General features: G+C 33.9%; 4 protein-coding genes across 4 annotated transcripts in view; 2 read left to right on the plus strand and 2 right to left on the minus strand.

Annotated features, from left to right (window-relative positions):
• LOC114376524 (cilia- and flagella-associated protein 20-like) overlaps positions 1 to 15,561 on the plus strand; it is a 28,965-nt gene extending 13,404 nt beyond the window's left edge. Inside the window, exons 2-4 of the mRNA XM_028334687.1 lie at positions 14,128 to 14,369; positions 14,926 to 15,162; positions 15,300 to 15,561. Of these exons, the coding sequence (XP_028190488.1) occupies positions 14,128 to 14,369; positions 14,926 to 15,162; positions 15,300 to 15,308 (488 nt within the window). The 3' untranslated portion in view covers positions 15,309 to 15,561. The remainder of the gene's footprint in view (positions 1 to 14,127; positions 14,370 to 14,925; positions 15,163 to 15,299) is intronic.
• LOC114376526 (cilia- and flagella-associated protein 20-like) lies at positions 3,475 to 4,947 on the plus strand. The gene is made up of 3 exons (XM_028334689.1): positions 3,475 to 3,662; positions 4,367 to 4,603; positions 4,743 to 4,947. The coding sequence occupies exons 1-3, from the start codon at positions 3,615 to 3,617 to the stop codon at positions 4,749 to 4,751; spliced, it is 294 nt and encodes a 97-aa protein (XP_028190490.1). The 5' UTR covers positions 3,475 to 3,614; the 3' UTR covers positions 4,752 to 4,947.
• On the minus strand, positions 6,082 to 11,039 carry LOC114376521 (putative disease resistance RPP13-like protein 1). Its single transcript, XM_028334683.1, has 2 exons — positions 7,256 to 11,039; positions 6,082 to 6,470 (listed from the first exon to the last, which is right to left on the minus strand). Exon 1 carries the CDS (start codon positions 10,812 to 10,814, stop codon positions 7,257 to 7,259), a length of 3,558 nt encoding a protein of 1,185 aa, XP_028190484.1. The 5' UTR covers positions 10,815 to 11,039; the 3' UTR covers positions 6,082 to 6,470; position 7,256.
• Positions 15,562 to 16,686: 1,125 nt separating the features above from the next.
• On the minus strand, positions 16,687 to 22,369 carry LOC114377448 (putative disease resistance protein At3g14460). Its single transcript, XM_028335957.1, has 3 exons — positions 18,579 to 22,369; positions 17,473 to 17,634; positions 16,687 to 17,041 (listed from the first exon to the last, which is right to left on the minus strand). Exons 1-2 carry the CDS (start codon positions 22,132 to 22,134, stop codon positions 17,630 to 17,632), a joined length of 3,561 nt encoding a protein of 1,186 aa, XP_028191758.1. The 5' UTR covers positions 22,135 to 22,369; the 3' UTR covers positions 16,687 to 17,041; positions 17,473 to 17,629.
• Between the last annotated feature and the right edge of the window lie 4,677 nt (positions 22,370 to 27,046).

Genomic DNA, 27,046 nt, shown 5'->3' on the forward strand with positions numbered 1-27,046 from the left:
TTAATTTATCATATATTAAAACAAAATATTAACAATAAAAATAAAATTATTATTTTATTAAATACTCAAAATAAAATAAAATTTCTAAAAAAACAAATACAAAAATCAAATATTTATTAAAGATTAAAAAACATATTTAAACCTACCAAATATCTTATATGCATGCAGATTTGTTTCATTTATGTATATTCTTGATTTACTCTGCATATTAACTTTAATAAAAAAATATTAAGCAACTTTAGTGCATGAGTCAATTTCGATGGTTAACTTATCAATAAATAAACCCAAGGAACCTAACATCTAACATGTATATGAGCTATGAAAACGTGTCAACAGATAGAATTATGGAATAAAGAGAATACATTTGACAAATATACAAATAATAACTAACTCTAATCAAGGGGTTTGGTTATGAAAAACGTTTGGAGAATCAAATATAAGATACGCATTTGGATTTATTTGATTTATCGACATATTCTCGTTTAGTTGGCTTCATGAAATATTTAAGCAAATTTAGTGTGATCAATCTATTTCTAATATATAAATTTAACTTAAATATATTTTTTATTCCTAATATATATTTGCTTCATAATAAAAAAAAATGATTGTGATGGGTCCTTAATATTTGAAACGTTTTGTAAGAGATTTCTATCAAAATGTAGAATTATAGTCTAATAACAATGACAATAACAAACTTGTCATAGTTACAAAATAAGAGTACTTAACAATTTAGAACTATATTACTTAACATTAAACAATGTAATTATTAAGTAAAGAGTATTGGACATGATCTCAAAGCCCGCAACATTAAACCAAAAGGCAACTTTGGCTAATGTGGTATAGATTAAAAAAAAGCCAACCAAAAAGGCCTAATTACATCGATAAACAATCAGCCATCCAAAAAATAAGTCTCCAATGATGGTCTCAAAATTTTCACTTATGAACCCTTACTACTTCTTGGGTGTTCCTTATTGTCCAACAGGAAGGCTACTAACTTCTTGATACACACGGTTCCTACTTTTGACTTTGCTTCTTGTCACTAGTTTAGGTGGTCTAACAACTTTGACCTTATCCACAACCCTTCTATCTCCTACTTGTTGAGCAACCTAAAAATCAAAAGTTTATAAGTATTGAACATTGTTATATCAAGGAGAAGGGTTCAATCAAATAAGATTGTTAAACCAAATTAAAAAAACAACCTTGTCAAGACTAGCGACAATACCAGATGTTGCTTGTGTTGGAAAAGCTAATCTCGTACATAATTCAGTCAATCTTGTCGATTGCATTATTTTCCTTTGAATTACATCAATAATAAATTAACTTTTTCAGACTTTGGATCCCCTTAGGGGCTATTCATGCAACAGGTATTGATCTTTCAAATCACTTGACTTTTTTGTTAGTTATTGCCTCGCCCAATAAAACAAAATTTTCTTACAAAAATAAACTAACAAAATTAATGTCACATACAACATAATGTTCACCATCACTTGAAATCTCACCAAGTTGGTGGACTTTTCAATCCTCAAAGACATATGTGTAACAGGTTGTGATTGAGAAGCTGGTGGTGGTGCAGACTTGGCACTTTTGACAATCTTTGATGAAGCTTATGGCTTAGGTGTTGGTTGTGCACTTTTGATAGTCTTTGATGAAGCTTGTGCTTGAGGTCCTAACTTTGCACGCTTTATAGTGTTTGATGAAGCTTGTGCATGAAGTCTTGACTTTGCACGTTTGGCAATGTTTGATCAAGCTTGTGGCATAGGTACTGGTTGTGCACTTTTGATAGTTTTTTTGAGAAGATTGTCCTTCAGATGTTGGCTTTGAACCTTTGATAGTCTTTGAAGAAGCTTGTGGATGTGGGGTTTGTTTTGCCATTTTCATTATTGTTAGTCATCATCTATAACTAACTTTTGTATAGAAATGTTTTAGAAAATGTTTATCTTTTCCCCAATTTTTGGTTATTTTTGTAGGATTGTAAATAATTGCTTGTTTAGTTTAATATTTGCTCAGTAGATACTCTCCACATGAAATTAATGCAATTTCCATTTCAATTTCAAGTAAAAATGGGGAAAATTGGAAGGTGCAGCAGTTAGTGTCTCGCTAAGCGAGGCCCATGCATTTAGCGAGTATCATTCGTTAAGCGAGACATTAGCTCGCTTAACGAGTTAGAGGAATCTTGAAGGGAAACTGCCATGCAAGCACGCGCCCAACGCGTCATCAGCTCGCCTAGCGAGTCGTTTGTCTTTTCTGATGCTTAGCGCGCCTAGCTTGTTAAGCCAAAATTCACTTACTCGCTCTAAGCGCGCCTTCGAGGACAAAAAGTCTTTTTTAAAGCCTGAAGTGGAAAATGAAAAAGGGGGATTGAGAAGAGAGGTGTGCGAAGAACAGAGATGGCTTGCTGTGACCACTAACCCTATTTGCATCTGCCTTTTGTTTTTGGCCAAGATGGCTTGCTGTGATCGTAATTTTTTATTTGTTATTTTGCTATATTTTTGTTATGCTGTCATTTTCAGGTTAGCTCTGCATCAGTACAGGTTCGTCGTGTGTTGCTTTTTTTGTTTACTTTACGCTGCTTATCTTGTTCGTGTATATATACTTTGTGATTTCCTTATTTGTTATTTGGTATATTGCGTTTTTGGATTATGCTATGATTTTGAAGTCAAAAACTGCATGACTACGGCTTTGTGGGGTCTTGGTTTGTTTACTTTACGATGTTTATGTACTTTTTTTGCTGATTCGCTTACTTGTGGCGGGACTGTTTGGCTACATTTTTTTTTGTTGTGTTTTCGAAACATTTATGGTTATATCTTTGTGTCATAGTTGTGTCTTCCTATGTTTACTTTACGGTGTTTATCTTCTATGTGCGCGATTTTGAAGTCCAAAAAACTGCATGTGTAGTCATGTAAAATTTGTAGGGTCATTTGTTCGATATTATTTTTTCTTTTATATTTGTAAATACTATACTAATATTAAAATAAAATTAATTAATATAAAATTAACTACCATTTACTTGGAGGTTGAAAAATCACATTCTATATTCAGCAAAACTGTCGTTCTAGTTACTGTAATGTATATTCAATCCACATCTACTACCATTCACATTTATGAAAATGTCTGGCCAAACCCGAATGGGTATTGGTAGTGGCTGTAATAGCCCGGCAGATAGGGCTTGGTACTTGTTTCTTTGGCAGGTGTCTCATGCTGCTACATAATTGTGTATTACCATTTTGCATGCCTTCAGATAAAAACAACCGAGTAATCCTCTTATAAATTCTGAAAAACCCAAATGCCCTCCTATGGAAAAATCATGAAAGCTGACCTCATAGTTAGCATATTTGTGGCTTGTTTGATTATAAGAACAATCTTTTTCATGTTCAAGGTAAATATTATGTGACTGATTTTTCTTGAACTTTGTTTAGTTGTGAATGGCCATGTTAAACGACCACAGGACGAAGACATACAATCCAATGTACTGGAAATAATTTGATCAAATATTCAGTCCACATACATTACGTGCCCAGCTGACCCAGCTGCAACACTTGGTATAAAACTTCCATTCTTGGTTTTGATTGTCAAGAATCTAAAGAAGTATTTCACATTTGAGATTCAAGTTTTGGATGATAAGAATGTCAGACGACAATTTCGAGCCTCAAATTTTCAAGTGTGTAAGTCTACCCATGTTTTTGTGTCTAATGGGTTTACCCACAATTTGCTGAATTTTAATTTCTTCCATATGTATTTTGTGCAGCGGTAAAGTTGTGCCTTGGTGACTTGTTGGTCATGAACAGTCTCTTTGCATATGCAAGGGTAAGGCTGCGTACAACATCCCTCCCCCATACCTTCGCATAGCGAAGAGCCTCCGGGCAATGGGGTACGAAGTTTTATATGTATTTTGTGCATGACTGCTTGCTTGTACCTAATATTATAGAGAACTTTGATTTTCTAAATAGTAATGCTTTGGCATGATTCTATTTTTGGATCGTTGTATTTTTTAGTTAGAAAGTCTTAGAAGAAGAATCTTGGTTATGTTCCTCAGGTCTGATGAAATTCACATTTTTTTACTGCATCTACATTCGATTAGTTTGTATCTGCTGAATTGCATTGAGATTAAGTACAATCTTTCATTTTTAAATCACCGTAAGACTGGGGAATATTAGTGTTAAAATAGTTCTTATTATCATCCAATGTCATTCTTTAGGTATACTGTGATGTTTATAAAAATAAAAAGATTAGGAAAATTATAACAAACATTTTTGCTAAAACAATCTTGATATGTTTTCTGAAATACATGGATCCCATTTCTTTTTGAAATACTGTCAAATATGGATTACAAATGATTTCATGTTCTCTTATTTTCATGTCATAATAGGCTGTCACTCGGGTAAAGCCCTACATGTGCACTATGCCACTGAGAATGGATGAGGGGTGGAATCAAATCCAGTTTAACCTGGCTGATTTCACCAAGAGAGCATATGGTACTAATTATGTGGAGACACTGCGAGTTCAGGCACATGCAAACTGTCGCCTGAGAAGGATTTACTTCTCTGACCGCCTCTACTCTGAAGAGGAACTCCCTCCAGAGTTCAAATTGTACCTTCCAATGCAGGTTAGACTTTAGAGATGCCCTCATTTGGATGACTAGTTCTTTTTATGTTTATCTTTTATTGTAAAGTGTATGTTATGAGTCTCTCTCTGTTTTGTTTTTTTTTTTGGTAAAATCTCACCTTGTGCTTATCATCATGCAGAAATCATGAAAAAATGGGAGTTTGGAGTTGTAGCCTGGAGAAATTGATGTGATTTTATATGTGTACTACATATAGTTATACTAGTTGACTTTATTCTAAACTTTGTATCTATGTTGTGCTAGATTAATATTGCTCGTTCCAGTAACATTAAGTTGTGTTCTGATGCTTGTCTCTAATATTGGAAGTTGACTTTGATGATGATTCATGTCTTTGTATGTTAGTTTCTAACCAAAGAAAGGATGATAGTGTTATAAATGCATTGCATTAATAATAGATATGCCTAATATCTGGTTATCTTAAGAATAAAAAAAATAAATTCAAATAGAACAAACATTGAATATAAGTGGGTAGCGGGAATCAATAACAAAATACAAAATACGTTCTTGTTTAACTTAATGTAATGTTTTTGCAAAGTTCTTATTTTGAGTTTTCCTTCTTTAAAGAGAAGTTGGGATAAAAACAATTTTATGTTTTTAAAAATTAAAGCTAATTATTACATTTTAAGAGTATAGAAGTTAAGAAAATAAAAATTAAAGACTATTTACAAAAAAAATGAAAAAAAAAGTAAAATAGTTAATTTGGTGATTTTTGTTAAAACTTAAGCTACATGAAAGTTGTTGTTTTTTTTTTTTATATTAATCATTTATGTAAAGGGCCAAAACAAAAAGAAATACATAACAAGAGAGCCAATTAAGACTTTTGTATTGTACACTTTCATCATTATTGCATTTTGTAATTGGCTTCTTGGATGCGATGGGAGGTGCAGGATGTAATGGCGGAAGTGCAGAAAATAAATGCCAAGAGACAATGATGTTTCTAAGTTCCAGGGTGAAGGCTAAAAAAAATAGTGCTACAAAAGTTGAGATATGGTTAGTCATGTGCTACTGAGAATGAAAATGATTAAATGAAAGAAATATCAAGGATTTCAATTGATGTAAGATTAACGCATTAAGTTCGAGACTGCAAAGAAAAAGAGTGATTTACTACATGCAGCCAATGGTACTTTTGGTTTGATTCATTAGCTAAATGACATCATGCAAATTAATGAAATGCATTTCTGTTTACTTTTAAGTTTTAAACTTTTATAATGCAACAAATTAAATTGCCTATTGCTCGTGGAGCTCTTCTAGTTGGATTTAATTTAGGGCCTAAAATCACATTTAACAATTTCAAAGCTTTGCAATAAAAGAAAAATGAAATAAATACTTTTTTAGACGACAATTCTTTATAAAAAAAAATGGGAACGAAATTCATCTGTAAAATATCTTATCTGACAAATACTTCAGACGTCTACAACCATGAATAAAATTTTGGTTTAGAAAATAATCATAGAGTATTTACATGGATTCAGATAGCTGAAGAGAGCCCCAAAGAAGTTAAAAGTATCATGATTTCACGATGATTAGTTTTAGAAGAAAACAAATTTGAAATTTTAGAAATGTACTTGCATGATGTAACCTCTGGAATTAATAAGTCAGTGAATTCCCAATAAAAGCAATGCCCATAATCCTGTTACAAAATTAGCTGTACATAAACTAATGTTGAAAACAATGTAGAATAAGCATGCATCTCCCAGGATAGCAAATAGCTAATCTGCATCTCATTAACCACCTGCACTCAAGGACTTTCAAAGGCACCAGTAGGACATTGGTCATCGAGCAATGTATCTTTTCCATGGACACAAGAAAATTTGAGTTTGACGATCTTCGCCAATTTCCTAGTTTTATCCTGGTAATCAGCAAACATGACCAGTAATTAAAACAATGTATTTTGACAGAATTCAACTACAAGGTGGAGCACAATGATGTTAGAATTTGTTGCACGTAAAAAGGAATAGACAAAAGGAGTTAGTTTGTGAAAGAAAGTGGATGCATACATATGCAAAAGTAATTTTAAAAATCTGGCAGATTGAAACTGCCAGAAAATGACAGTTTATGGTAATTTAAAAAATCTTAGGGGCTCGATCAAAAAACTTACATGATCAAGGACCTAATTATTATTATTTTTAGTTTAGAAACGTACTTGAAAATTTTAAAATAATATAAGGAACCACCGAATAATTTAACCATGTAATACATTGTTGAGAAAAGTAACATGAGAAAATTAAGCCTAAAAAGATGAGAAGAGACAGAGAATGAAGCCCAACCCACATCATAGGAAGCTCTGCAAAGCAAGACTAAGTTTTCAGTGCATAGTATGATTTTTGAATGCCTTTTCATATTTAATATAAACAATATCATATTTTAAAAGCTACAGAGATACTGCCGAGAATTAGCACCTGATGAAGAGCTACAAAGTTATTATTTTAAAATTATCTTTTTTTTTTATCTGTATACCTATTTAATTGTCTCTCATTAATATTTGTTGAGAAAATAATTAAATAAAAATATACAAGAAAAAAATAATTAATACATCTAAACTCTTCACCAGTCTTCTTCGCCTAATAACAACAGGCCTTTAACGTGAGCAATTCTACAACTTTCACCACAATTCTTTATAATCAACCTCACTACCTTATAAAAAAAACACGTCTTTAATGTGAGCAATCTTTGGCCAGTCTTCGCCTTGGGGTTTCCGGCAACGTTGTTTGAGCAACGGACAATTGCTAATGTGCAAAGTTGAAATGGATTTGGGCAGACCCTCCTCTGGTAAGCATTGGAGCCTGGGGCAGTCTTGAAGATGCAATATCTTGAGAGAGGAGAGGTGGCAGAGACCTTTGTAGTCCAGTCTTTTTAGATCTGGACAGTACCTGATCAATAGAATAACAAGAGAGTGTGGCAGTACACCTTCGTCAGGAAGACACTCAACAACCACTCCTCCAATATCTAAGATTAATAGAGAGTGATTGCCTCCCAAGGCACTTTTCAATAAGGACATAAGTTTGTAACTACCACAATAGAGACCTATTCTTTCTAAATTTGATGGCAAACCTCCTTCGGGAAACATTTCAACTTTTGGACAATCATTTACCATGAGAGATTGAAGAGATGGAAGGAGGACATGCATTCCTTCAGGCAATGATTCTAATTGGGGGCACAATCCGATACCCAGAGTCTTGAGATGATTATGAGCCTGCCCATGCAAAATCCTCTGTAGATTAGGGCACTTCCAGATACAAAGCTCCCTGAGTATTGTGAACATATCTAGCGGAAAGGTCGTTAAAGAGTCGCAGCCACCATTGATGCGCAAGGTTAGAAGGAAATCATAGCAACTGTGCATGGGAATATTGTTATTTGAACAAGAGTAATTGCGTCCAATCTCTTCCAGTAAGGCTGCCTCCACGTTGTGGCCTGTAATGGCAAGCTGTTTCAAAGTTGTCGGATGATCAATTTGCAGCTTTCCACAGTCTCCTAGGGATAATTGATGAATATCAGGGGCACTGAGAGCAGAAGGTACAAGTTGTTCACACCCAGAAATCTTTAGATCATTTAAATGACATAGTTGCTCTGGCAAGTGCCCTTTCAGCTTGGGACAATCCTCTATATAAAGACGTTGAAGACGTGGAAAAGAACCTGTCACACCTTTACATTCCCATTCTTCCCATTCCTTCATATTGGAGAACTTCAAAGATTCCAAGGATGTAAATGAACAAGAGCTACTACCGAAAAAATCAGCATTAATACTCACAATCCCATCAAGCCCGTCAATCGAAAGCTCCTTCAGAAATGGCAAAAGTCCAAGGGGAGGCAAACATAGGCAATATTTACAGTTCTTCAAGCTTAAGGACACCACATTACATGATGAATTATCCGATAACCAACTAGCAAATTGAGTACCACTGTAGTTACGGATTGACAATTTCTCCAAATGTCTTGAAGGTTGTAGATTCTCAAGTACTTGTCTTTCTTTTATTGAATCATCAAGGTTCCGGTCCTCATTCCATTCTAACTCTAGATCCAGAAGATGAGTTTTATTTTTCAAATCTGCGGCCAATGCATCCAAGGGATTCAAAATATTTTGCAGCTCCCAAATTAGTAGCCTTCCATGAAGATTGAGTTCCCCTAGCTGTTGAATACTGCAGTTGTCGCTGCCCTTTCCAACATAAAACGAACTCAACACCTGAAGACTCTTCAGTTTTCCAATATGCATTGGCATCTTTCTCACTTTAGTGTAAATAAATTCAAGACAGCGCAAATTGGTGAGTTTATGCAAATTTGAGGGTAGCTCCTCCAAACGGTAACAACAATTCAGCTTCAAGACTTGCAAGTTACAGAGAAAACACGTTGAGTCAGGTAGTTTTTTTATGTCAGTATAGCAAAGGTCTAACGAACGAAGATGCTTAAGATTGCCTACAGAGTCAGGCATCTCTTTCAGGTCACAATGATACAAAGATAAGATGCGTAAGAACTTAAACTTGGAGAACAACTCATCTACTAGTTCCCTACCACCCCAAGTAAATATACGACTTGCTGGTGCAGGCATGGGCATAAATGTCCGTAGCATTTTAGCATGATATAAACTCCCGTGCAAATCAAAATATTGATCGTATTCGGGTACAAATGAAAAATGACGGACTTTTGATATACTTTCTGGTTTATCAACTTCTAACCTGAAACAGATGTCCCCATAAACATATTTTGCCAAATCATTGAGAAGGTCATGCATGACAAAACAGTTTTCTCCACTTGATCGTTGAAAGAAGGACATTGATAATAGATCATCGAAGTATTGTTCACCAATTTCTTCTTGAGGAGTACTCTCTTGAGAGAATTGTACAAAATTTTCAGCCACCCATAACTGAATTAAGCTCTCCTTGTAAAACTCGTGATGTTTGGGGAATAAGGCACAATAAGCGAAACATCTCTTGAGATAAGAAGGAAGATGGTAATAGCTCAACAATAAAGCAGGGATGATTTTACTGTCTTTTATCGTCAACTCCCATATCCTGCATTCCAATACACCTACCCATTGTGAAACAGATGGCTTTGTGTGTAAAAGACATCCAACTGTTTCCAAGGCTAGAGGCAACCCTTGGCACTTCTCAACTATCTTTATACCAATCTCCTTCAGCTGCTCATTCAACTTAGGATAATCATCTTGGAATGCATGCTGAGCGAAAACTTGCCAGCTGTGATCTTCTTGTAATTGCTTTAGTTCATGTACTTTGTTTGACTGCACGATTGAAGCAACCTTGTTACTGCGAGTCGTGACAAGAATTTTACTTCCCTTAGCCCCATATTTAAGTGGAGTTTGTAAAGCCTTCCATTGGTCTCGATCTTCGTTCCAAACATCATCCAGAACGAGAAGATATTTATTCCCCGACAACTTCTCTTTCAATCTTCCATGAACCATTTCTAGGTCGTCTCCACTGTCATCTTTTGATTTAGTGATTTTGTTCAGAATTGTTTTGCTTAACATCAAAACATCAAAGTCATCCGAAACACAGACCCAGACTTTGAGGTCAAATTTAGCCTCCTCCTCAATCCTTGGGTTGTTATATACATGTTGGGCAAGAGTGGTCTTACCCATCCCACCCATTCCCACAATCGCAAATATTGATATCTTGTTATGATTATCTGTGTCAGAAGTCAGCCAATTAAGGATCATATCTTTGTCATCATCTCTGCCATAAAAAACACTTTCAACCACCAAAGATGTGGATGGCAATTTCTGTGACACTTTGCTACCCGATCCTGATCCAACCCCAACACCACTAACATTTTTCAAACCTAGATCATCCTTTTGGTCTAAAAGAGAATCTAGATCATCAAGGACATCTTTGATCCTTGATTCAAAATCGCATACCTTGCTAGCACTGGTCTGGGATTCAGCTTCCGACTCAGTTTTGGAGAATTCGTAGTCTATTTCCTCCAACAGATCCTCGGTATCAAGCAACACGTCTCTGACGTCATCAAGCCATGCTTTCACACATGCATCAGTGAACTGCTTTTGTTCTGCATCATCAACCAGAGCTTTGACAGACACCAGGTTCCTCTTCAACTTTTTCAGCAGTTTCTCATTGAGCTTTCTTCCACGAAAGTAATCCAAAACTTGATGAGAATCCAGCTTGTTAAACAGCACCTGAAGGACAGCACCAAAAAGAGCACCACCAAGGGTTTCTAGTACTGGCATGGTTGGAAAGAAAGTGGTTGAACAGAAAAGAAGAAAGGGTTGTGAAAATTGGAAGTAAGAAAGGGTAATGCAGATAGTGAGAAGAGGTAATGAATGAGTGACTATTTTGTTGAGATGGCTTTACTTGAAGGTTTGATGGCAAAGAAGTAGCTGTTGATTCTTCCCGACAGCATAATAATGTGGGTTCAGATAATGTATGGAGCACATCAAATCTGCTTTACTTCCTTTATCTACTCCAATGAAATATGTAGCAACTTTAGTGCTTTTAGTCAATTTGGGTGGCTAACTTAACAATAATTTGAGACATAATGTTAACGTGCCGACAAAATCGTGAAAGGAACCTATTGGACAACTGAACAAAGAAGAGCAAACTCTGTTCACATTTATAAAAGACTAAAAGTTTTTTTTCTTTTTTCTTTTCGCATGTTATATTTTTAACAACTATTGTGTGACCCCACGGATTAATCACTTAATTTTACGAATATTTTTTACAAATTCTTTTTTAAACTTGTATTAAGAGCTTTTTATATCTAAACTATGATATTTCTAAATAATTAATATTATTTATTATAGATATATAACTGATTATATACAGTGTAGACTATATTTTGAAATATAAGGCATGAGAGAAATAAAAATTAATTACCTATTAGATAAAATAGTAATTTAAATAATTATCGTGAAATAATATTTCAAATAATCTATAGAGGAGTTTTTAGTCATTATAAAAATATGAAAACAGTATATTATTATGAAACGAAATTTTGAACTATATTTTTAAAATTAAAATATTAATGTAAGCTATGTATGTCATGTCATGCGGGAACTATATCCTGGTTTATAGATATCAAAATAGATTCAAATATGATTTTACCGTTATTAAATATATGATTTTTATGTTTGTTTTTTAATAATTTTTTTTTTGTGTTAAGTTTTTAATAAAATAATAATTTTAGTTTTGGTTTTTTTGATATTTTTTATTTTTAATAAATTAGTAAATTTTGTATTTCTTTTCTGATAAAAAAATTCATTTCAGGATTACAAAAGAATTGACTAATTTATTATGGAATAAATATAAATTTCGATAATTTATCAACGAATAAAATAAAATATCAATGATGAAAAATAAAATTATTATTTTCATAATGTAAAACAAAAATTTATTAAAAAAATAAATACAACAATTAAAAAATATATTTAAACCTATCAAACATCTTATATACATGCATATTTGTTTCATTTATGTACATAGTTGCTTTACTTGTAATGAAAAATATTAAGCAACTTTAGTGTGTGAGTCAATTTCAATGACTAACTTATGAATAAATAAACTCAAGGAACCTAACATCTAACATGTATATGAGCCATGAAAACGTGCCCACTAACAGAATTATGGAATGAAGAGAATACATTCGACAAATATACAAATAATTAATAACTAACTCTAATCGAGTGGATTGGTTCGAAAAACGTTTGCAGAATCAAATATAAGATATTTGAATTTCTTTGATTTATTGACATCTTCTCGTTTAGCTAGCTTCACGAAATATTTAGGTAAATTTAGTGTAGTGAATTTATTTATAATATATAAATTTGATATAAATAATTTATTTATCCAGCAGAGCTTTCTTTCCTGGGAATCGACCAGCCACATAGCCAATAAGGCTATGTCCCCAAGCCTCTTCCAGGGATTGCAAATCAGTTTCTTCCAACAACACTTCATCATCATCAGAGGGTGGAGGGGAAAACTTTATTCCAAAACCTTTGGAAGGGCTTCTGTTATCTTTGAAAAGATTGACCCAAGGAGTGGGAGCCTTATTGTCGTCTAGCTGCGGTGATGACTTAGAGCCACAGGAGTGAGATGAATCATCATCAGTGGTTGAATCATTGTCCCCTAAGGTGCAAGAAACCTCTGGGGAAGATTCAGATTCAGCACTGCATTCCGACAAATTGATAACTATTCTTGCCCACAATCACCATATTGATAACTATTCTTGCAGTCTTGTAGATGTTCCCAAGAATTTTCAAAGTCAGGAAGGTCCTGTCATTTAATTAGGACCTTGGTGAGATCCTCTGTATGGATTCTGTAATCCAGCACCTTTGCTGCGTCAGGCTGTATCTCAAGCTCCCATTCATCACTCATCAGATAGAAAGGTAAGCAATGCTTGAATATCAACAGGAGTAGACAGCTGCTAGCAGGCAACTTCAATTACATAGAACCTAGGACCTAGCTTTTCATTAACCTGCCTAACTAAATCTCCACATTGGTAGTATACATCCCCTTCTATGCTTGTCACCTTATGATTTCATTGTATTTTTGGCCAACATCAAGTTATGCTCGAGATCATCAACATCTGATCCTGTTCTGTCATTAAATGGTTAACCCACTCATCAGTTGATGGAGTTGTGGGACTTCTAAATAGTATAGAAGGGATTTAGGACCCACCCCTTTTTAGACTGGGTTAGATCTGTAAACAAATTACTCAAGAACATATAGAATGATCGGGAAAAAAGAGTGGAAAAGAATGAATCGTCTGTATTATAAATTAAGGGAAAAAGAAACCAGGTACATGCAGTGGTGCCATGATTATTGGTGTTATACCAATACTCAGCCCAACTGAGACAGTTGGCCATTGCTTACGCTTTGAACTTGTTAAACATTGCAAATACATCTCTATGCATCTATTGACAACCTTAGTTTGGCCATCAGCTTGAGGGTGGTAAGCCAAACTAAATTTGAGTTTGGTACCTTCCATCTTGAATAACTAAGTCCAAAATCAGCTGATAAGAAAGAGCCTGTCCCTGTCTGAGACTATTGATGATGAGCAGCCATACAGTTTGAAAGCTTCTTTAGTAAAACTTCGGACACTTCCTTAGCTGAGTAAGGGTGACTTAAAACCACAAAATGGGCATATTTAGTGAATCTATACACTATAACCATGATAGTGTCCACTACATTGGACTTAGTTAACCCTCCAATAGTCCAATGAAATCCATAAAAATGTCTGGCCAAACCCGAATGGGTACTGGTAGTGGCTGTAATAGCCCGGCAGGAGATAGGGTTTGGTACTTGTTTCTTTGGCAGGTGTCTCATGCTGCTACATAATTGTGTATTACCATTTTGCATGCCTTCAGATAAAAACAACTGAGTAATCCTCTTATAAATTCAGAAAAACCCAAATGCCCTCCTATGGAAAAATCATGAAAGCTGGCCTCATAGTTAGAATATTTGTGGCTTGTTTGATTATAAGAACAATCTTTTTCATGTTCAAGGTAAATATTATGTGACTGATTTTTCTTGAACTTTGTTTAGTTGTGAATGGCCATGTTAAACGACCACAGGATGAAGACATACAATCCAATGTACTGGAAATAATTGGATCAAATATTCAGTCCACATACATTAGGTGCCCAGCTGCCCCAGCTGCAACACTTGGTATAAAACTTCCATTCTTGGTTTTGATTGTCAAGAATCTAAAGAAGTATTTCACATTTGAGATTCTAGTTTTGGATGATAAGAATGTCAGACGACGATTTGGAGCCTCAAATTTTCAAGTGTGTAAGTCTGCCCATGTTTTTGTGTCTAATGGGTTTACCCACAACTTGCAGAATTTTAATTTCTTCCATATGTATTTTGTGCATGACTGCTTGCTTGTACCTAATATTATAGAGAACTTTGATTTTCTAAATAGTAATGCTTTGGCATGATTCTATTTTTGGATCATTGTATTTTTTAGTTAGAAAGTCTTAGAAGAAGAATCTTGGTTATGTTCCTCGAGTCAGATGAAATTCACATTTTTTGACTGCATCTACATTCGATTAGTTTGTATGTGCAGAATTGCATTGAGATTAAGTACAATCTTTCATTTTTAAATCACCGTAAGACTGGGGAATATTAGTGTTAAAATAGTTCTTATTATCATCCAATGTCATTCTTTAGGTATACTGTGATGTTTATAAAAATAAAAAGATTAGGAAAATTATAACAAACATTTTTGCTAAAACAATCTTGATATGTTTTCTGAAATACATGGATCCCATTTCTTTTTGAAATACTGTCAAATATGGATTACAAATGATTTCATGTTCTCTTATTTTCATGTCATAATAGGCTGTCACTCGGGTAAAGCCCTACATGTGCACTATGCCACTGAGAATGGATGAGGGGTGGAATCAAATCCAGTTTAACCTGGCTGATTTCACCAAGAGAGCATATGGTACTAATTATGTGGAGACACTGCGAGTTCAGGTCCATGCAAACTGTCGCCTGAGAAGGATTTACTTCTCTGACCGCCTCTACTCTGAAGAGGAACTCCCTCCAGAGTTCAAATTGTACCTTCCAATGCAGGTTTGACTTTAGAGATGCCCTCATTTGGAAGACTAGTTCTTTTTATGTTTATCTTTTATTGTAAAGTGTATGTTATGAGTCTCTCTCTGTTTTGTTTTTTTTTGGTAAAATCTCACCTTGTGCTTATCATCATGCAGAAATCATGAAAAAATGGGAGTTTGGAGTTGTAGCCTGGAGAAATTGATGTGATTTTATATGCGTACTACATATAGTTCTACTAGTTGACTTTATTCTAAACTTTCTATCTATGTTGTGCTAGATTAATATTGCTCGTTCAAGTAACATTAAGTTGTGTAGGGTGTTCTGATGCTTGTCTCTAATATTGGATGTTGACTTTGATGATGATTGGTGTCTTTGTATGTTAGTTTCTAACCAAAGAAAGGATGATAGTGTTATAAATGCATTGCATTAATAATAGATATGCCTAATATCTGGTTATCTTAAGAATAAAAAAAATAAATTCAAATAGAATAAACATTGAATATAAGTGGGTAGCGGGAATCAATAACAAAATACAAAATACGCTCTTGTTTAACTTAATGTAATGTTTTTGCAAAGTTCTTATTTTGAGTTTTCCTTCATTAAAGAGAAGTTGGGATAAAAAGAATTTTATGTTTTTAGAAATTAAAGCTAATTATTACATTTTAAGAGTATGGAAGTGAAGAAAATAAAAATTAAAGACTATTTACAAACAAATGAAAAAAAAGTAAAATAGTTTAATTTGGTGAATTTTGTTTAAACTTCAGCTACATGAAAGTTGCTGTTTTTTTATACTAACCATTTATGTAAAGGGCCAAAACAAAAAGAAATAATATAACAAGAGAGCCAAGGCAATGTATTGTGCACTTTCATCATTATTGCATCGTATACTTCTTACTGCATTTTGTAATGGGCTTTCCTGGATGCGATGGGAGGTGCAGCATGGAATGGTGGAAGTGCAGAAAATAAATGCCAAGAGACAATGATGTTTCTAAGTTCCACGGTGAAGGCTAAAAAAAATAGTGCTACAAAAGTTGAGATACAGTTAGTCATGTGGTCTTGAGAATCAGAATGATTAAATGAAAGAAATATCAAGGATTTCAATTGACGTAAGATTAACGCATTAAGTTCGAGACTGCAAAGATAAAGAGTGATTTACTACATGCAGCCAATGGTGCTTTTGGTTTGATTCATTAACTAAATGACATCATGCAAATTAATGAAATGCATTTCTGTTTAGTTTTAAGTTTTAAACTTTTATAATGCAACAAATTAAATTGCTTATTGCTCGTGGAGCTCTTCTAGTTAGATTTAATTTAGGGCCTAAAATCACATTTAACAATTTAAAAGCTTTGCAATAAAAGAAAAATGAAATAAACACTTTTTTAGACGACAATTCTTTATAAAAAAAATTGGGAACAAAATTCATCTGTTAAATATCTTATCTGACAAATAATTCAGACGTCTACACCCATGAATAAAATTTGGGTTTAGAAAATAATTATAGAGTATTTACATGGATTCAGATAGCTGAAGAGAGCCCCAAAGAAGTTAGAAGTATCATGAATTCACGATCATTAGTTTTAGAAGAAAACAAATTTGAAATTTTAGAAATGTACTTGCATGATGTAAGCTCTGGAATTAATAAGTCAGTGAATTCCCGATAAAAGCAATGCCCATAATCCTGTTACAAATTTAGCTGTACATAAACTAATGTTTAAAACAATTTAGAATAAGCATGCATCTCCCAGGATAGCAAGTAGCTAATCTGCATCTCATTAAACACCTGCACTCAAGGAGTTTCAAAGGCACCAGTAGGACATTGGTCATCGTGCAATGTATCTTTTCCATGGACAGAAGAAAATTTGAGTTTGACGACCTTCACCAATTTCCTAGTTTCCTGGTAATCAGCAAACATGACCAGTAAATAAAACAATGTATTTTGACAGAATTCAACTACAAGGTGGAGCACAATGATGTTCGAAATTGTTGCACGTAAAAAGGAATAGACAAAAGTAGTTAGTTTGTGAAAGAAAGTGGATGCATACATATGCAAAAGTAAATCTTATTGTATTAATCTGTTAATGCTTGGGATATAACATCTATTAGACTTTTGTAGATTTTTACTCAAAGTCATCCCTGATCTGTGTAAGTTAAGCCATCCTCCCCCATTAATATTAGGTGTCACTTATGCTACAATTAGATGCTATCTAGAGAGTAAAAATGTAAAACATTTCCAATAAACAAGATTGCAGTATAGGGATGAGTAACTATATGTAACAAGTAACTATTTGATTAGAAACAAGTAACTATATGTACCAGAGTACATACCTTATTCAAAGCTAGAATATTTGGAGGCATTCAGTGGCTGGAATTTCTGATGATACTTTTGACGTACAAACTATTACTCTCCCAATATTGATTAATCTTCAAAGTACAAACCAATTTGGAAATCCTGTACTAACATAGCTCCTGGTTGACAGCTCTTTCAACCTGATATCATAAATGCATTTCAATAATTAGATGAGAAGAATGGACATTAGTAGATTTCAAGAATCTAAGATGAATAAAATAAAAGATAAAATGTTGCTTCATTTAAGATTCTTTATAGTTTCTTCGAAGTTAAGGAAACATTTGAAAACAGAAAGCTACACAAGATGTTATTAGGTTAAATTATGCAGTGGGTTCCTAAATTATTTTGGAATTTTCAAGTAAGTCCCTAAACTAAAATAGTAGGTGTCTCTGGTTATTAATCTCGCAGATTTAAACTGCCAGAAAATGACAGTTTATGGTAATTTTAAAAATCTTAGGGACTCGATTTAAAAACTTACATGATCAGGGACCTAATTATTATTTTTTTAGTTTAGAAACCTATCTGAAAATTTTAAAATAAGATAGGGACCACTGAATAATTTAACCATGTGATTAACAGAAAAACCGATATGTGGAAAAGTAACATGAGAACATCAAGCAAAAAAAGATGAGAAGAGACAGAAAATGAAGCCCAACCCACATCATAGGAACCTCTGCAAAGCAAGACTGAGTTTTCAATGCATAGTATGATTTTTGAATGCCTTTTCATATTTAATATAAACAATATCATATTTCAAAAGCTACAAAGATACCGCCGAGAATTAGCACCTGATGAATAGCTACAAAGTTATTATTTTAAAATTATCTTTTTTTATCTCTCTACCTATATTGACTCTTATTAATGTTTGTAGAAAAAATAATTAAGTAAAAATATACAGAAAAAAATAATTAATACATCTAAAAATTAAAAAATAATCTTATAAAAAAAAGACAAATAAATTGTTATAAATAATCTTATAATTTGGATCTGAGGAAGTATTAGATATATCTAAAAAAAAAAAAAAAAGCTGATGTGTTAAGAAGCATGTAGAAGTTTGACGATAATTCTTAATCAACATCATTACCATGTAACAACACGTGTTTAATGTGAGCAATCTTTGGCCAGTCTTCGCCTTCGGGTTCCCGGCAACGTTGTTTGAGCAACGGACAATTGATAATTCGCAAAGTTGAAATGGATTTGGGCAGACCCTCCTCTGGTAAGCATTGGAGCCTGGGGCAGTCAATAAGACGCAAATCCTTGAGAGAGGAGTGGTGGCAGAGACCTTTGTAGTCCAGTCTTTTTAGATCTGGACAGTACCTGATCTCTAGAGCAAGAAGAGAGTGTGGCAGTACACCTTCGTCAGGAAGACACTCAACAACCACTCCTCCAATATCTAAGATTAATAGAGAGTGATTGCCTCCCAAGGCACTTTTCAATAAGGACATAAGTTTGTAACTACCACAATAGAGACCTATTCTTTCTAAATTTGATGGCAAACCTCCTTCGGGAAACATTTCAACTTTTGGACAATCATTTACCATGAGAGATTGAAGAGATGGAAGGAGGACATGCATTCCTTCAGGCAATGATTCTAATTGGGGGCACTCTCCCATACTCAGACGCTGGAGATGATTATGAGCCTGCCCCTGTGAAATCCTCTGTAGATTAGGACACTCCCAGATACGAAGCTCCCTGAGTATTGTGAACATATCTAAGTGAATGGTCGTTAGAGAGTCGCAGCCACCGATGATGGTCAAGTTTACAAGGAAATCATAGCAACTGTGCATGGGAATATTGTTATTTGAACAAGAGTAATTGCGCCCAATCTCTTCCAGTAAGGTTGCCTCCACGTTGTGACCTTCAATGGTAAGCTCTTTCAAAGTTGTCGGATGATCAATTTGCAGCTTTCCACAGTCTCCTAGGGATAATTGATGAATATCAGGGGCACTGAGAGCAGAAGGTACAAGTTGTTCACACCCAGAGATCTTTAGATAATTTAAATGACATAGTTGCTCTGGCAAGTGCCCTTTCAGCTTGGGACAATCCACTATAGAAAGACGTTGAAGACGTGGAAAAGCACCTGTCACACCTTTACATTCCCATTCTTCCCATTCCTTCATACGGGAGAACTTCAAAGATTCCAAGGATGTAAATGAACAAGAGCTACTCCCGTAAAAATCAGCATTGATACTCACAATCCCATCAAGCCCTCCAACTGAAAGCTCCTTTAGAAATGGCCAAAGTCCAAGGGGAGGCAAACATAGGAAATATTTACAGTTCGTCAAGGTTAAGGACAGCACATTACATAATGAATTATCCGATAACCAACTAGGAAATTGAGTACCACCGTAGTATCGGATTGACAATTTCTCCAAATGTCTTGGAGGTTGCAGATTCTCTAGTACTTGTCTTTCTTTTATTGAATCATCAAGGTTCCGGTCCTCATTCCATTCTAACCTTAGATCCAGAAGATGAGTTTTATTTTTCAAATCTGCTGCCAATGCATCCAAGGGATTCACAATATTTTGCAGCTCCTCAATTGATAAGCTTCCATGAAGATTGAGTTCCCCTAGCTGTTGAATACTGCAGTTGTCGGTGCCCTTTCCAACATAAAACGAACTCAACACCTGAAGATTCTTCAGTTTTCCAAAATGCATTGGCATCTTTCTCACTTTAGTGTGCATAAATTCAAGACAACGCAAATTGGTGAGTTTATGCAAATTTGAGGGTAGCTCCTCCAAACGGTAACAACAATTCAGCTTCAAGACTTGCAAGTTACAGAGAAAACACGTTGAATCAGGTAGTTTTTTTATGAGAGTATTGGAAAGGTCTAACGAACGAAGATGCTTAAGATTGCCTACAGAGTCAGGCATCTCTTTCAGGTCACAATGAAACAAAGATAAGATGCGTAAAAACTTAAACTTGGAGAACAACTCATCTACTAGTTCCGTACAACCCCAAGTAAATATACGACTTGCTGGTGCAGGCATGGGCATAAATGTCCGTAGCATTTTAGCATGATATAAACTCCCGTGCACATCAAAATATTGATTGTATTGGGGTACAAATGAAAAATGACGGACTTTTGATATACTGTCTGGTTTATCAACTTCTAACCTGAAACAGATGTCCCCACAAACATATTTTGCCAAATCATTGAGAAGGTCATGCATGACAAAACACTTTTCTCGACTGGATCGTTGAAAGAAGGACCTTGATAATAGATCATTGAAGTATTGTTCACCAATTTCTTCTTGAGAATTACTCTGTTGAGAGCATTGTACAAAATTTTCAGCCACCCATAACTGAATTAAGCTCTCCTTGTAAAACTCGTGATCTTTGGGGAATAAGGCACAATAAGCGAAACATCTCTTGAGATAAGAAGGAAGATGGTAATAGCTCAACAATAAAGCAGGGATGATTTTACTGTCTTCTATCGGCAACTCCCATATCTTGCATTCCAATACACCTACCCATTGTGAAACAGATGGCTTTGTGTGTAGAAGACATCCAACTGTTTCTAAGGCTAGAGGCAACCCTTGGCACTTCTCAACTATCTTTATACCAATCTCCTTCAGCTGCTCATTCAACTTAGGATAATCATCTTGGAATGCATGCTGAGCGAAAACTTGCCAGCTGTGATCTTCTTGTAATTGCTTTAGTTCATGTACTTTGTTTGACTGCACAATTGAAGCAACCTTGTTACTGCGAGTCGTGACAAGAATTTTACTTCCCTTAGCCCCATATTTAAGAGGAGTTTGTAAAGCCTTCCATTGGTCTCGATCTTCGTTCCAAACATCATCCAGAACGAGAAGATATTTATTCCCCGACAACTTCTCTTTCAATCTTCCATGAACCATTTCTAGGTCGTCTCCACTGTCATCTTTTGATTTAGTGATTTTGTTCAGAATTGTTTTGCTTAACATCAAAACATCAAAATCATCCGAAACACAGACCCAGACTTTGATGTCAAATTTAACCTCCTCCTCCATCCTTGGGTTGTTATATACATGTTGGGCAAGCGTGGTCTTACCCATCCCACCCATCCCCACAATCGCAAATATTGATATCTTGTTATGATTATCTGTGTCAGAAGTCAGCCAATTAAGGATCATATCTTTGTCATCATCTCTGCCATAAAAAACACTTTCAACCACCAAAGATGTGGATGGCAATTTCAGTGACACTTTGCTACCCGATCCTGATCCAACCCCAACACCACTAACATTTTTCAAACCTAGATCATCCTTTTGGTCTAAAAGAGAATCTAGATCATCAAGGACATCTTTGATCCTTGATTCAAAATCGCATACCTTGCTAGCACTGGTCTGGGATTCAGCTTCTGACTCAGTTTTGGAGAATTCGTAGTCTATTTCCTCCAACAGATCCTCGGTATCAAGCAACACGTCTCTGACGTCATCAAGCCATGCTTTCACAGATGCATCAGTGAACTGCTTTTGTTCTGCATCATCAACCAGAGCTTTGACAGACACCAGGTTCCTCTTCAACTTTTTCAGCAGCTTCTCATTGAGCTTTCTTCCACGAAAGTAATCCAAAACTTGATGAGAATCCAGCTTGTTAAACAGCACCTGAAGGACAGCACCAAAAAGAGCACCACCAAGGGTTTCTAGTACTGGCATTGTTGGAAAGAAAGTGGTTGACCCGAAAAGAAGGAAGGGTTGTGAAAATTGGAAGTAAGAAAGGGTAATGCAGATAGTGAGAAGAGGTAATGAATGAGTGACTATTTTGTTGAGATGGCTTTACTTGAAGGTTTGATGGCAAAGAAGTAGCTGCTGATTCTTCCGGACAGTATAATAATGTGGGTTCAGATAATGTGTGGAGCACATCAAATTTGCTTCACTTGCTTTATCTACTCCAATGAAATATGTAGCAACTTTAGTGCTTTTAGTCAATTTGGGTGGCTAACTTAACAATAATTTGAGGCATAACGTTAACGTGCCGACAAAAGTGCCGACAAAATCTTGAAAGGAACCTATTGGACAACTGAACAAAGAAGAGCAAACTCTGTTCACATTTATAAAAGACTAAAGTTTTTTTTTTCTTTTTTCTTTCATGTTATATTTTTAACTATTGTGTGACCCCACGGATTAATCACTTAATATTATTTATTATAGATATATAACTGATTATATATAGTGTAGACTATATTTTGAAATATAAGGTATGAGAGAAATAAAAATTAATTACCTATTACATAAAATAGTAATTTAAATAATTATTGTGAAATAATATTTCAAATAATCTATAGAAGAGTTTTTAGTATCACTGTTAAATTACAAAATTTTGTATCAAGTCCCTATTAAATTGTAAGATTTGTATCAAGTTCCTATCTAATTGCAGATTTATAGTCTAATAACAATGACAATAACAAACTTGTCACAACATAATAAAATAAGAGTACTTAACATTTCAAAATTATAGTATTTAGATAACATTAAACAATGTAATTATTAAGTAAAGAGCATTGGACATGATCTTTGACCGGCGACAAAGCCTCGCAACATTAAACCAAAATGCAACTTTAGTTAATAAAGTACAAATAAAAAAAGCCAACCTAAAAGGCCTAATTAGTAATTACATCGATAAACAACCAACAACCCAAAAAATAAAGTCTTCTTCAATGATGGTCTAAAAAATTTCACTTATGGATTCTTACTACTTCTTAGGTTTTTCTTGCTGCCCGACAGGAAGGCTATTAACTTCTTCAGACAAAGTTGGTGGACTTTGCAATCGCAAAAAGACATTTGTGTATCAGGTTGTGATTAAGAACCTGGGGGTGGTGTAGACTTGGCACTTTTGATAATCTTTGATAAAGCTTGTAGCTTAGGTCTTGGTTGTGCACTTTTGATAGTCTTTGATGAAGATTGTGCTTGAGGTCCTAACGTTGCACGCTTGACAATGTTTGATGAAGCTTGTGCTTGAGGTCTTGATTTTGCATGTTTGGCAGTGTTTGATGAAGCTTGTGACTTAGGTACTGGTTTTGCACTTTTGACAATTTTTTAAGAAGATTTTGCTTTAGATGTTGGGTTTGCACCTTTTATAGTCTTTGAAGATGATTGTGGTTGTGGGGCCTGTTTTTCCGTTTTCACGGTCTTTGAATAAGCTTGTGTTTGAAGTGTTTGTTTCCTTTTATTCAGCTGACCAACATTGGGTTGAATTCCTTGAAATAATAATGTTATTAAGTACCATTTTAAGTAATTAACATATAAAAGATGTTAACTAATGTAAATACAAATTAGAGACTTACCAAGTTATTATCCTCATTAGTTGTTGCATCATTGTCAATCTCCATTTGTTAAGGGATAAGTTCATTCTTAGCATGTTGTCACTAAATAATAGGTGTTGTGTTGTCATTCCCAACAACTATATTGTCAGCAGCTGTGTTGCCATTCTCAATATTGTCTTCATTTTTTGGTTCTCCGACAACTGGTGGAGGCAAATCACACCTCTAATTGTGGCCAATTTTCCCACATCTTCTACATTGGTACTTGGGTTGTTTGTTCCCTCAATTTAATGAGATTGGGATCCTCATCAAGTTCCTTTCTCCTTACTTGGATCCCTCTTATACTCATGTGTCAAAATAAAACTAACATTTCTAAATAAACATTTGGCCATTCATAGCAGACATCTCATGCGAATAACAAACATAAAAAATAATTAATCCCAAAATAAACATTATTCTAATCAATAACACAACTACCATGTGAACCCCACCATATATTGACAAAACAAGCTAACAAAAATACAAAGTAAACAATAGAAACACAATAAATAAGACTTAATGATGTACTTGTGTGGACCACCTTCTTCACTTTTGGGATCACAAGCTTTGACAACAGAATCTTCCTCCAATCGCATGAAACCCTAACCCCAAAAATCTATGAACCACAACCATGAAGACGAAGACCCAACGTCACACCCACACATCATCTGAACAAACCCTCCACGATAACAAGGATGAAGCAAATCCTTAACCCTAATCCCCTTTTGTGGTGAACACTTACGAAGTGTATGGGAAGAATAGAGGAAATCGTGTTTGTATTTTGAAGCAAAGCACAATCATGTTTCTAATTTCACTTATTCCTCTTATTTTTTCAAATGACATCTCAATGTGCACAACCTCTCAATCTATCATATGCCATTTCACATGTTTGGTTTCCACCTCCTTTTCAATTGGCAACATTCAAATGCTAACCACAACCTCCTGTTTTACATATGACACCATTCCATAACCACATGAACGTTGTATTATGGTTGAATATTATAAATGACTAAAAAAAAAATTTCTTTTCAGTTTGTACTCCTTATGTTGTGAACATTAAATCACAACACCTTCACGTACTCCTCTTAAATGTTTTACATATGACACCATCCCATAACCACATGAATGTTGTATTATGGTTGAATATTATAAATGACTAAAAACTTTTTTCTTTTCAGTTTGTCCTCCTTATGTTGTGAACATTAAATCACAACACCTTCACTTACTCCTCTTAAAAAAAACATATTCACTCATTATACCTCCTATGTTGATAGAAAATAGAGTAATAAAAATATTAGAGATAAGTGGTATCATATTTGTTCCTCTTCAATTTTTACATCCGATTTCTCTCTTCATAGTTCATACCACTTAAAAGATATATTTATTTTTTAGTCTCTGTCTAATAATGTCTATTATCATTCTGCTCCTTCTAAATTCCTTTATTTTAACATGCTATTTTATGGATTGCTATGTAAAGTCAAAGATTTATTTTTCTTCCAGTAGAGCTAAACTCTATCCAATCTTTTCAAAGGGATTAATAGCTAGCTAAACTATCCCTATTGAAGTTCAAATGCCAATTGATGTCACTATTATGATTCTTGTCATGTTGTTTGCATTTGAAGTAATATTGGTATGTTTAATTTTTTTAGAGAGATAATACTGGTATATTATATATGCATTCGTCTTTTAAATTTAGATATATTTTTAATTATTAATTGATTTAAATTCATTTAAATATATATCTAGGATATCATACATTAAAGAGAATGTTAGTGAAATTAAAGTATGTATTGTATATTTGAATTTGAAATTTTAAGACAAACAATTGTACCATGATGAATTGTGACAATCATGATCAAATCTGTATTAAGTAACTAATAATTTGAAATTTAAATCTAAATAAAATATTGTTACAATTTGAAATCTATAATTTTAAATTGAATTTAATTAACATTTATTATCCATGATTAATTTGTAATTAATTATTATTTAATTAGTAAAAAAATAAAGGCAAACATTTGTTAGTATGATCATTTATTTAAAACATCAATGGAAAATATGAGTTCAAAATGATTGAAGAAATTATCAAATAAAAAATAAAGTAAAATCTAATAATAATAATAATAATAATAATAATAATAATAATAATAATAATAATAATAATGTACATTTAAAAATAGATGTTTTTAATACTTGTAAGGAACATTGTAAAAAAAATACTTGTACGGAACAAAAGTTGATTTATTTTCTGCATTATTATCTATGTCGAATAATTAGAGTCAAGTATAACATTTTACATTATAATATTATCAAATATCAAAATTTTAAACTTATATATGTGATATCCAAGTATGTAGAATGACTTAATTAACGTGATATGCAGCTAAATTATTGCAAACTAAGAAGAAGAGGGAGCATGAAAAAAAATAGGTAAGTGATTTACATAATTTACCTTTATAGTCATTTAGTGAAGCTAAATCTCAAAAATTGCTACAATACTTCTTGCATTTCATACACAAGACTTATCTCTTCTGTTATACAAATAATAATAAAAGTAATTTATCTATTAGGAAAAAGAAACAATTAAATCATCCATGCAACACCCGGTTTAAATCTAGTTAGTCAAATTCGGTGACTAACTCATTCAGAAATAAACGCAAGGTATCTAGATCTAACATTGCACATATATTTAAGCCATGACAACGTGTTTACTGACAAAGTGACAATCATGAAAACAACAAATCAGACAACTCAACAAAGCATGGCAAACCCAAATCTAAATAAACAAGTGACCCAGATTAATTTTTATTTTCGTTTCTATCCCTCCTTTTTTTCAGGTCCTCATATTTTTATATAATCTTTTTGCCTCTGGCATAGTCTATGTGATTCAATTATCATTGTAATCAGTCTATTTCTTTATTTATACGGGGACTGTGTTCAATCTGTCCATTATTCAGTCTTTTTTATATTTGCAACCTCAAAGGTAATTCTGAGCCATAATTGTTTTTAACAAAAATAGTTTGAGTTATTTCTTTTAACAAGAATGGTTCCTAGCTAGTTGAGATTGATTTGGTAGTGTAAAACTGAAATGCATTTGGAATGCACACATTCAATTCAAACTTTCTGATTTGTCCTATCAACAACATAGCCATAAACCAGAGTCATTCATTATACAGGCTGTGTAGTCTTAACCATCCCGCCCATACCCATGATTGAAAGTGTTGATAGCTGGCTTCGATTGTAAGTGTCAGTTGTCATCAAATTAAGGA

Source organism: Glycine soja, chromosome 11 (genome assembly GCF_004193775.1).
Source record: "Glycine soja cultivar W05 chromosome 11, ASM419377v2, whole genome shotgun sequence".
NCBI lineage: Eukaryota > Viridiplantae > Streptophyta > Magnoliopsida > Fabales > Fabaceae > Glycine > Glycine soja.